This window comes from Phodopus roborovskii, unplaced genomic scaffold, assembly GCF_943737965.1.
Source record: "Phodopus roborovskii unplaced genomic scaffold, PHOROB, whole genome shotgun sequence".
Classification (NCBI taxonomy): domain Eukaryota; kingdom Metazoa; phylum Chordata; class Mammalia; order Rodentia; family Cricetidae; genus Phodopus; species Phodopus roborovskii.
Window position 1 is genome coordinate 10100286 of NW_026126460.1, and position 12292 is coordinate 10112577.

At 46.3% G+C, this 12292-nt stretch overlaps 1 protein-coding gene across 3 annotated transcripts in view; it reads left to right on the plus strand.

The window, feature by feature from the left end:
* The window catches only part of Nrp2 (neuropilin 2), a 116865-nt gene extending 111579 nt beyond the window's left edge, over positions 1-5286 (plus strand). For all 3 annotated transcript variants that reach the window (XM_051190332.1, XM_051190334.1, XM_051190333.1), the window contains one exon: positions 1968-5286. In XM_051190332.1, the coding sequence (XP_051046289.1) occupies positions 1968-2272 (305 nt within the window). In that variant the 3' untranslated portion in view covers positions 2273-5286. The remainder of the gene's footprint in view (positions 1-1967) is intronic.
* Positions 5287-12292: the final 7006 nt, after the last annotated feature.

Consider the following 12292-nt stretch of genomic DNA (forward strand, 5'->3'; position numbering starts at 1 on the left):
GGCTTTTGTGAGAGTCAGGCCTGATCTCTGCGAGCCCCCACAGCAAAATCCCACCCACAGAACAACTCCAGGCCAAGAGTGGACAGTTAGAAGAACAGTTTTAAGAGCATTTGCTTTTCACCTGACCTTAAGCAGAAACTTCAAGCGTAGTTATAGAAACTAGAGTGACAAACCCAAACAGTACCTTGTCAGCTGGCTGCAAAAACCACTCCAACTCTCCTTTTATGGGCAAAAAGCACACAACTGTCCTACATGGGAGCCTGCAGTAGATCAAGCAGAAGTCCTAAAGTGCAAAGTAAGAGAAAGTGGGGGCAGAAGCTGACTCCTGGTCCTTTAACTGACTGCTGACGATCTGGGGTGAGTTACCTGCTCACCAGGACCTCTCAACCTCAGTTGCAGCACCTACTAACAAGGATGTAGTATCTCTCTCCTTTCCTTTTGGACTTCTTAGGGGACCATGAGAGGATGGGCCCTGCATGAAGCCATGCATCACTCCTACTCTAGACACATAAGGATGTCCTTTTTCTGAGGTGATGGCAAGGTTACAGCTGGGTGTTTCTATGGAGGTTGCTTCATGCACAGAAACTTATTTTCTTACCACTTTGGAGGCTTATCCTAGGTGAAAGTATGGAAAAGGCCAGTTCCTTCTGAAAGCTATGAGGTTCTCTCTCTCCTTACCTCTCTCCCTCCCTCCTTCCTTCCCTCTTTCCATCCTCCCTCATCCACTCCCTCCCTCCTTCCCCTTATCCCTCTCTTTGTCTCTCCCTGGCTTGTGCATGGCCATTTCTGTATTTGCTTGTGTCTACAGTCTCTTTCCATAAAGTACCAGTCAGATTGGGTTAGAGCCAATCCTAATGGCCTCTTCTTGTTGCCTCAGCAAAGGCCTTGACTCCCAGTAAGATCAAGTTCTAATAATGCACTAAGGGTTTGAACTTAAACATGAACAGTGGAGGCCAGTTTAACCTGTACCAATCAAGTACTCATGTCAAGGGAGGGCTGAGGGCTGGAAAGGAAGTCTGCTACTTATATGGCCAGGAATGCTAAGTGGAGAAACTCATGACATGAAAATGATTTAACTTGAGGCAATTGGAAGTGAGGGATGAGAAGCCACAAAGAAACATGCCCGTGACACACAGCCATCCTGTGAAATGCACAATTCCCTGAAGGGTCTGCCAAACATGAGTGTTGGAGACACAGCAGAGTGTTGGTTACACCTGCTTAGTGTATATGTGGCCCTAGGTTTGCCCAGCAACAGCAAAAGCTGAACTATAGGATGGAAGTTGGCTTACTTTAACATTAGTTATTTAATCTATCTATATTTATTTATTCTGTTGTACTCAGGATTGAATTTAGGACCTCATGTATTTTAGGCAAGTGTTCTTTCACTAACTGTATCACCAGCCCTTAAAGATCAAATACTTAGGGCTGGGGCTGTAGTTCAGTTGACAAAGTGCTTTCCTAGCATGTGTGTAGCCCTGAGTTTGATCCCTCACTCCATATAAAACTGGGTATGGTGGTGTATGCCTGTAATACCATCACTCATGAAGTAGTGGCAAGTTCAAGGCCAGCCTGAGATACCATTTATAAATAAGTAAAATGATATCATAGACAGATGATTGATAGATAGATAGATAGATAGATAGATAGATAGACAGACAGACAGACAGACATAGACAGCCAGACAGTAGGGGGTTGTGTGTACTGTGTTCCAGGCTATAAAGCACTTGACAATATTGGTCCCCTTAGTCCTGCTAACAACCTAGAAGATCTTCTCATTACTGTTTCCACTTTACAGATGGAACAATGGAGTCAGGGAAGAGATTAGGTCACAGGCCTCAAATAGTACAACTAGGATATAGCAAGATTCCCAAGTGCCTGCTACTCACTGCTATGCCCCAAAGTGGCTTGGGCTGGGGAGCCTCGATTATGTCTCCGTGCCTTATAATCTTGTATATTTTGTGCCGTAGATGAGTATGAGGGAGATTGGAGCAACTCCTCTTCCCCTACCTCAGGGGCTGGTGGCCCCTCATCTGGCAAAGAAAAGAGCTGGCTGTACACACTGGATCCTATCCTCATCACCATCATTGCCATGAGCTCGCTGGGCGTCCTGCTGGGGGCCACCTGCGCTGGGCTGCTCCTCTACTGCACCTGCTCCTACTCCGGCCTCAGTTCACGCAGCTGCACCACCCTGGAGAACTACAACTTCGAGCTCTATGACGGCCTCAAGCACAAGGTCAAGATGAACCACCAGAAGTGCTGCTCGGAGGCATGACAGATTGCACCTGAATCACTTCTGACGTTTCGTTCCAATGAGAGGGGCTAGTGAAGATTACATTTTTCCCCCCTTTGGAAACTGAATGCCATAATCTCAATCAAACCGATCCAGAATACTGAAGGTATGGACAGGACAGACAGGCCAGTCTAGGGAGAAAGTGAGATGCATCCATGAGGGGGATTATTGCCCACCAAGGACTGTGGTGGCCAAGTGACTGCAGGAACCAGGCAGTGTTCTCTGCCGGGACAGACAGGAGCGCATCTCTTTGGAGTCACAGTTCTATTTCGTTTGTGGGTTCGTTATGATTATGATTGTGTTATGTCTTATCTTTTTTGGTCTGTGAGCAACTCAAAGAGGCAGAAGAAAGTGGTTTATCCAGTGGGGAAGTGGAGAGGGGATTGTGATTCCCTTCCTCTTTCTAACCAACACTTGAAAAGCTAAGGGTCTTTCCAGCCCTTCCATCTTGAGAAATGAAACTTCAGAAACAAAAGCCACCCAGCTTAGCTTCCCCCCGGATGGTCGTGAGACGTGCTGGGGTGTGCTCAGATTCTGCCAGACAACCCTAGGAGCTGCTGTTTTTCAGTCCTAGCATATTGAAGTAGGATGTTATTGCCTTTAACTTTTTTTAATCCAGGGGAAGATTGCCATTTTAGGGTCAGCTTGAACAATTCTTTCTTATATACAATTTAAAATAAACCAGAACAGAAACTTCATACTCCAGAATCTATAGACACACTTCTATGGTTAGACACAGACAAGCCTTAAAATGCTTTGATGACTGGGGGCCATTCCTTAATCTAGACCCAGAATTTGTGGCTGTGGGGTGTCACTTTGTGGGACCTCTGCTGGTGGCTTTGCCTTTTCTTTTTCAGCCTATTTGTTCTTCTACAGCATATACATATATTCACATATGCACCCAGCACACTCACTTGCGCGCGCACGCACACACACACACACACAGTGAAAGAAAGTGAGAGATTTATTCTCTGTTCTCAGAGTAGGGTGGAAAGTAAGGTTGTTGGTGTGTTTCCTCCTGGCCACTGGATGGAAAAAAGAACTAAGGGGAAATAGAAACCCAGCCTGTTCTGGGAAGACTGAGCAACAGGGGGGCAGAAACATTTTGTTGAATTTGTTGGTAACATTGTGTTGAATTTGTTGGTAACATTGATTTCTCGTAGGGAGGCTCCATCCCTGCAAGGATGAGAGTAGGAGGCCATGCATGAGTTACCTTCTACGCACAAGTCTGCAAGTAGTGTGGATGAAGTAATTTATCACACTGCTTCAACCTCAGGAAGACCTCAGTTCTTGTTCACACACATACGTGCCATGTACACAGACATGCACACACACACACACGCACACACGCGCACGCACACACACACACACACACACACACACACAGAGCAGTTTATGTGTTTTTTATTAAGTGCCTTGAAAACAAAGTGAATAAAAATGTATTTTCCCTCTGGGTAAGAATCACAACTGTCTCACAAGTTAAGGTATTTCTCCTTCTCTTACCCCGGTGACTCCGTTCCCAGCTCCCCCACCCACCACTGACCCACAGTGGAATGAGTCCTGCCACCTGGGGGAAACCAGAGCCCTAGATGACTCCGGAAAAAGGACAGGAACAGAATGAAACTGTATGAAGAATAAGATTGTCCTCTTCAAGATCCAAATCTTGACTTTGTATTAATGCCTAAAGATTGTCTGTGCCCTAGAAATACATTGCAAGCCCCACCTGTATGTGCAGACTGTTGCATATAAGTGGTAAAGTGTCTCACCATTTTTTGCTGCTGTGGTCACCCACGGTTTCGTTTGTCTTGTTCCCAGGCAAAAGGGATAGGGTGAACAGGACTGGCTGGGTCCTTTAATTGTTACCTTATGAAAATGCTAGTTGAGATGGTAATGTCACAGTGTTTTGTTTGCAGAGAGGGGACAGTCCCACCGACGGCTACTTATTCACATGCATGTGTCTGTGCGCGCTTTTGGGTTCTCTGTATCTACTGTGTATGTGAGTGGTCATGTGGAACTCAGTGGTGTTGTGACTTTGACCTAGAGCCCGAGTGCTACTGCTGATCTTGGCACTCGTTAGCACAGTGGTAGAGGTGAAAAGTTAAGCTGTTAAGCCCCAGGGGTTTAGTGTTAGGCACCCTCCGAGCTGGGCATGCAGTAGAAAAAAAAAAGTCTGTATTATTAGCTCATTCTCCTCTTTACCCTCCCATGCAGCTAGGATTCAGCCCGCTGAGAGCTTCTGTGGAGGAGAGACGTTCAAAGACCCACTCTGGGGATCCTGGCCCTCTCATGCCCAATGGACCATTTTACTATAATTCCCCAAAGACTAGCCCTGTCTAAAACCTGCAGTTCTAAGTCATGTGCATCTCAACCTGCATCCCTCTACAAGTCCTGCATCCATTTTACTTTAGCTGATTAGAGGCTCTGAGTGCACCCTGGGGGCTAAACAAAAACAGGGTCCCCAGGGCTACAAGTAGATACCTCACCAAGGCTGGAGGCTGGTCTGTTGTAAGATGTAAAGAAAGACGGCTGGGTTTGATCCTAACTTGGCCAGGGTTCACCTTGGTGCATTGGTTATCTTTATCTGAAGATAGGCTAGCTGGCCCATCTCCTTGAATTGTTCCCTTTGGGAAACCTAACTCACAGTATTGATCTCCTTCTTTGCCTTGTACTGAATGACACATTACCTCCACGCTCTCCCGGACTAGGCGGTTCACAGGGCCACAGGGTTGCTTTCTCTCTTTGGTGGGGATGGGGAGTTCACAGGGATGAGGGTCCAAGGAATAAGCATGAATGACAAGAAAACAGGGGGGAAGTTCAGCTTTCCCAGGGTGTTCTGTTAAAGGTAGTTGACCATTCGCTGGCTGAGCCAGATCACGGGAACTCGAGAGCTTTTACTGTGATTCTTCAATGTAAAAAATAAACAATGTCAAACTGTGTTTATATGATTTGTATAAAGCCTTTTTAAGATTACTATTTAAATAAACATTATGCCAGAACTATTTTTCCTACATTGTCTTTGTTGAAGACAAAGAGGGTGGGATTTGGGTAACCAGATTGTTCCATGTACTAGAGACTTTTCTGGATTTTACCACTCAAAGTTTAATGTCCTGGAAAACACTGCATGTCACTCATCTTGGACTGCTACAGCAGAATGCCATAGTTCAGGTGACCTAACCATTTAATGCTCTTCATTCTGGAATCTTTGAAATCCAATGTCAAAAAACCAGCACATTTGGTAGTTTGCTAGTTTGTAGATAGCTTCTTTCCCTCTGTGTGCTGTCTCGCCTTTCTTTGACTGCCCCTTCTTGTGAGAGTATTGACCTTATCCTTGCAATCTGATCTAAACCTAATTACTACCCAAAGACTCCATGGCCTCCTAATCCCATCTCAGAGAAAGTTAGACTTTCAATGTACGAATCTGGAGAGAATACAAATACCATTCATTCTGGATAAACTGAGGTGGTTTGCCATTCTCTTGGTACAAAATTACTCAGCATCGGAGTTAGTAGCTTATACAACTTGTTGCCATTTTATAAAATGAAAATATCTTGAAGTCAACCACGGCCCATCTGGCCAGACAGAATACCTACCTACTGGTAGATCTTACCTGACAGACCTCAGAAGCTGTGGCCCCTCCTACTATTATCCCTCCTCCATTGGCTCTGCTACTTCAGATCCCTTGCTGTTTCCTGTCTTCTCCCACTCTCGATTCTCAACCTCTCTGATGCTTCAAGGCCTGGGAAGCTCTGCAGGCATGGACCCTGGCCAACAGCATTGTCATCAGTTGGGAGCTTGCTGGAGATGCATATTTTGGGTTCCATCCCAGATCTACTGAATCCAGAACTTGGGGACAGGGCCCAGGGGTACTCTGTTTCAAAAAATCCACCAAGGAGTCCTGTTGTTCTTTTGTTTTAAGAGCCACTGGGCTATAGTGTGGGTATTAATCCCTAAGTCAGTATGTGATTTCCAGATGTTTTCTTCCAGTCTATGGGTTGTGTTTTTATTTGTTTTTTTTTTTCAAATATTTCTTTTATTTTTGAGATTATAGTTACATCATTTCCTCACCCCTCTACGCTCTCTTTCAAATTTATGGTCTCTTTTGTCATTAATTGTTGTTATATGCATGTGTCCATATGTATACACATATATATCCCTAAATACAGTTGATTCTGTCTATGTACTGCAACCTGAATGCATGCTTTCAGGGCTAACTATCTGGGACTGGATAACCAGACTTTTTTCTTCTGCTATTAACATTCCTTGGTTGTCTGTTGTTCTCTGTGTAGGGTTTAGGCCTTGTGTTCCCATCTCTATCCACACCTAGCGGTGTGGTCCTTGTTCGGCTCATTTTCAGAGCGTCTACTACTGAAAGCCACTCCAGCAGGAGTCTGGGTTGATGTCCATTGCTCCACCACTTGAGGCCATGTTGATATCTGAGTAACCTGTGCTACCACTGAAGACCAAGTGGATGCCCAGGTCCTGGACACCCACCTGAGTCCATGTTGGTGTCCAAGAGCCATGCTGTCTCTGGGACCAAGCTGATCTGAGTGGCCTGTGCCACCATCTGGAGCCATGGTGCTGTCTGGGCCCAGGTTGCTGCCAAGGGACATGTCTGTGTCCATGGCCCTAAGCAGCCAGGTTCTGATTTGATGTCTATGGCTTCTGTTACCACCAAGGGCCATGCAGATACCTGGGGTCTGGACACTCACTTGAGTCCATGTTATTGCCTAGGGTCATGCTGCTTCTGGAGCCATACTGATCTGTGTGACCTGCACTGCTACCAGGCCATGGTGTTGCCAATATGAGCCCATGGCCCTGCTGTAGTTGAGGGCCTGTGTTGATCTCTGTGGCCCAAGATACTACATGGACCATAGGAACCATGTGTGTTGAAATCCAAGGGCCATGCTGAGCTAGAACCACCCTATGTTGGCCCTGGGAGAGCTGACCCTGCCCCTTGCTAGATGCTGCAGCAGAAGGACTGGACCTATCCCTCATGGGAGAGCTGGCCTCACACACAAGAGAGCTGGCCCCACCCCTTCCCACAAGTATGGGAGAGACATGGGTATAGAAGGGCTAGCCCTGACCCTTACCTGAAGGGGGCAGCCCTAGTGGCCCAGACTGGCCAAATCAGCTACCACTCAGACCCACATTCAGGGCTTTGAGTTGATCCAACCCAGCATCTACAACCATCCACAACCTACCAGAATTCATGAAGAATTCATGGTCCTATGGAACCATAGTCATAGGATCTCCATGATTGAGAACAATGGCAGGCAAGGTAGTTTGAAAGAAAATGGCCTCCAAAGGGAATGGCAGCATTAGGAGGTATGGCCTTGTTGAAATAGGTGTGGTCATGTTGAATGAGGTGAGTCACTATGAGAGCTGGCTTTGAGGTGTCTTTTGCTCAAGCTTCCCTCAATGTGACTCTCAGTCTACTTCCTGCTGCCTTCTGACCAAGATGTAGCTAGCACCATGTCTGCTTGCATACCTACAAGCTCCTCATCATGATGATAATGGACTGAACCTCTGAGCTGTAAGCCACACCAATTAAATGTTTTCCTTCATGCTCGTGGTGTCTCTTCACAGCAATAGAAACCCTACGACAGCAGAATATCTGTGAAAAGATTTGGTGAGGGTCCAGTGTTGATAGTGTGTTAGAAGCCAGAGGCCTTGAACCAGACCAACAACTCATTACAATTAACATTGGCAAGTGAAGCAGGTTAGACAAAAGGGGTCCATAGATCCCAGTGTCACTGAGATAAATAAAGAGGATATGGGAAGGTGGAAAAGATGGAGAAACAAAGTAGTTTTTGTTTTGTTTTGTTTTTAAGTAATACTTTTTAAATTTTCTTTTGGGAGGATGCTACAAGGGTAGGGGCAGGTATGGAGGGACTGAGAAATGAGCAGGATTAGAGGGTGTTATGTGAAATTTCCCCCAAAATATCAATAAAAATTATGTTAAACATTCATACAATGGAATATGACTTGGCCAAAAAGGGAATAAAGTACCAATACATAGCACCAAAAGAAAAAAAACAAAAAGTCCATACCAAAGAGAAATGAATATCCTGAGTCCAGAGATGGAGGGTTGTGAAGGGTGGGAAATTACAGACGAAGCTCAGACCCAAGGGCAAATGTGACGATATACCTTATTCATTGTGTGCAAGAGCACATACTCTTCATCCCAAGGACATTTATACAGAATCACACAAAAGTGACTTGTTGCCAGAACTAGTTACATAACAACTATGGTTATTGATTAGTTGTCGTTCCCCAGATATTCAGTAGTTGCCATCTTTAAATGTCTTTCTGGACAGTGCCAGGTTGTCCCTGCCTTGATCTGGCCCCTAGGCTTCTATCCCCTGCAGCCTACCCCTTTTAGAGAGCAGCCACCTGGTTCAAATGGCCTACAGGGATATTCCTTGTGGGAAGCCATAGTCTGCAGCAAAGGAAAGAAGATATCATGTGACCAGTAATCAGGCTTTACCTCAGGGTTAGCATGGTCCACATCAGGATGGTAGACCTACTCCTGCCATTGCACTAAGGGATATCCAGTCAACGGCATTGTCTGTACCTCTGTGTCTACTTTTCTGCAAAGCAGATGTTACATTTCTTTGATTATCACAGACACTATCACACCTAGCCTTACAAATGGATTTGAGACTCTCTTCTCTTTGGTTATTGGATTCAAAACAAACCAGACTTTGAACAATAAAGGGAAAAGGAAGCCAGATGCACTCCAAGGTAGTAAGTAATGCTAACTTCCCACTGGGGATGACTCACCACAGAAAGCCAGGTAGAACTTTAAGATGGTCCCCATCCTGGGGAAGCTACAAACCAGAGCTGAATTGGCCTCGTCCTAGGGCTTTATTCTCACACACCCCACAAAGGAAATTTGACTTGATCATTTTTATTTGAGAAATGTTTTTTGAGCACTTCCTGACTTTTTACATTCCAGCAGGAGAACAAAAAACAAATAGCCAAGCGCAGGGAATCAGGGCTGGTTACTGGAAATGCAGAGATGGCAATTAGCAGGTGCCTCTAACAGGAATCATCAGGCTTACTGTCTCTAAATAAGTCATCAAGGAAGAGCCTCCAAGATAATGCTGTTTACTCTAGCTCCTGAAGGGAGGAGGGAGGAGCCAAGGAAAATGCCCCAAAGAAAGCTTTGGAGATCCTGAGAGAAGGAGGTCAGTGCCTTCCCAGGACACAAAGCAGTCATTAAGAGTGTGATCTCAGAGGGCGAAGATCATGAAGATCACACCCACACCGGTGCCTGAAGGTCAGGATGAGAAGGCCCGGCCAGGCTGGCTCTTATCTGTGACTTCCCTCCGTTTTCAAAAAGAAGGAGCAGCCACCCTCGCACGCACTCCTTCCAGGCCTCTGAAGGTCACCACTTTCAAATCTGCAACTTCGCTCCTGGCCCCTTCTGCGATCTTCATGGGCTTCACAAGTCTCCTGAGACATGGGTTTCTGTTGGGTTACTGACCCCTGCAACAGGAACAGAGAGTGAAATGGAAGCTATCTCTTCCTTCCTTTCATTGAGCTTTGGGTATTTTTAAAATCTTAATAAACCAATAACATCTCCTGGTTGCTAGCCATCTAGTGTTTACATAAGAACTTTTTATTATTATTATTTTTATCTGTATCCTTCTGGAAATGTTTATGAGATCCTCAGAGGAGGCAGGCCAGTGAAATGCAGTTGGAATAGGCCTATGCTTCAGGGAACAGAACCCATCTGGAGGCTGAGGCTGTGTCTTCCCTACCACATTGATGGTGGGGATGGGGTGTGGGAGGGGACCTAGAAACAGCAGCCACCTGACTCTATTCCCATTCTCACGGGCTTCAGGCTATAACTCCTGGCCCAGCTAATCAGAATTCCTTAAAAAAAAAAAAAAGTCTCTCAGGAGATAGCAAGTGAGGTTGGGTTAGGAACAGACAACAGAACAGGACCTGTTACTTGGTGTGGGTCCTTGTGGATCCTCTGAGCTCCCCTGCTCCTCCCAAGGGCCTCACAGAGACTTCAGTGCCCATTCTTATCAGCAGCTAATTGGTCTAAGAGTGGAGGCAAAGGCAGAGCGTGGCTCTGAATTCCCACTGCTCATCCTGAGCATCCTTCATGGATCACACCCATGCACTAGTCTAGTCCTCCCTTATTCCCAGGCTCTCTCTGTGACTATGAGAGAAGGCTCCTGGAAGAATTCCTGGATATTCCTTCCAAGCCCTCCCTGGAGACCCCAGCAAGAAACCTCAGGGGAAGCCATGATCCAAGTTGTTTGTACAGTTTATGCAGAGAATGACGCCTGCTTCCTCTCCCTTCCCTGCCAGGAACAAACCTGGAGATCATGTGTGTGCCTGAGTGTGTATGTGTAAATGGAGGAGCACTCTTCCTGCCCCCACAAGTTTTCAAGGGCTGTACAAACAAACAAACAAACAAACAAACAAAGGCTTCTTTTGCTAAAGAAATGTGAGGAGAGCCATTCTCTTCCCTTCTTCTAGTGCCCTGGGGCATTACATTCAGCTTTTCAACAAAGAACCCACAGGGCAGAACCAGAGTACACAAGCTCAGACTTGGGCCCTGTCTGATCCCATGCACACCACACACACACACACACACACACACACACACACACACACACACACAGAGGCACTCAGGACTCTGCAGAAAGGCCTAGTCACTAGAGAAGAAAAGTCCTGGGGTCAGGATTGGAAATGTGAGAATCTGGGCAGTGATACCTTGAGCATCCTTCACCAATCTCCTCACTGAACCAGCAGGCATGGACCATGGACCCACTTTCACCCCCCAGGCTCAGCCTCACCTGCCTAAAAATGTGGTTCTGTCAATGAGACTCCATAGCACTCCCCCACCCCCAGCCTCACACAGCTGTCTGCAGAGCCAGGGTGCAACAGTTTGGAGCAAAGCTCCACAAATAAATCTCATAAAGAAGACCTTGACTGCATCTGCCTTGAACCAAAACACAGCCTCTCCCAGCACACTCTGTCTTGCTGACTAGGTAGATGTGCAGGTGGCCTGGCCCAGTGTCAGCGTCACTACCCAGGCAGTTCAGCTTGACCACCTGGGCTCGCCTTGTCTCTTCCCCTTCCCCTCTCCCTGCCCTCCTCAACTCACCACTCCCTGCGAATTCCTGTTTCTCTTTGGAGCCAACTATATTTAAGATCCGTGGGAGTTCAAAGAACACCCAAAAGGTTTTGAAGTTCCCAGTCCCCCACTTTCCTTGAACTTGCTGAGGGGGTGAAGAAAGAAAGAAAGAACGAAAGAAAGGAAGGAAGGAAGGAAGGAAGGAAGGAAGGAAGGAAGGAAGGAAGGAAGGGAAAACACTGTTCTTGGATCTTGAGAGACCAGGGTTCAAATTTTAATTCTGCCTCTAATTCTGTGACCTTGGGAAGCCACGACTCGGGCTGGGATTTTGATCTCTGCATCCAGGAGTGTATGGAGTCTGTGGTATACGAACAGTGAGGATAATGCTTCACAGACACTGTCTATAACCTCTGAGAGTCTGAGCAGAGAAACATGTCCACAAGTTCCAACAAGGATCTGGGCACTATTGGCTTCTATTTAACTATGGTATGTTAGGTAAAATAAAATATCCAAATTAAAATCCTGTTGAAACAGTCGAAATATTGCCAGAGCTAACCAATAAGACTGTCCCATGGCCCAGACTTGCTTCCTACTAGGGACCTAGTTGCCACACGTAGATGAATGTAGACCGCACCCCTCATCAGACAAACTTCTTTGCAAAGCAGAGGGAAACAATTACAGCCAACCACAACTAGTCAAAATACCGAGAACTGACTGTGGGGTGCCCAATCCCACACGACACATCTACAGCACACTGCCTACACCTAAGGCTCGGGGAAGACCAAGGAAGAGATAATGGAATGACACAGGAGCCAGAGGGCCAGAAAGTCTGCTTGAGATTTCCTTTCTAGCCATGACAGGGCAGCTACCCCCATGGAATCTCAACAACATGTCTGCCTAAA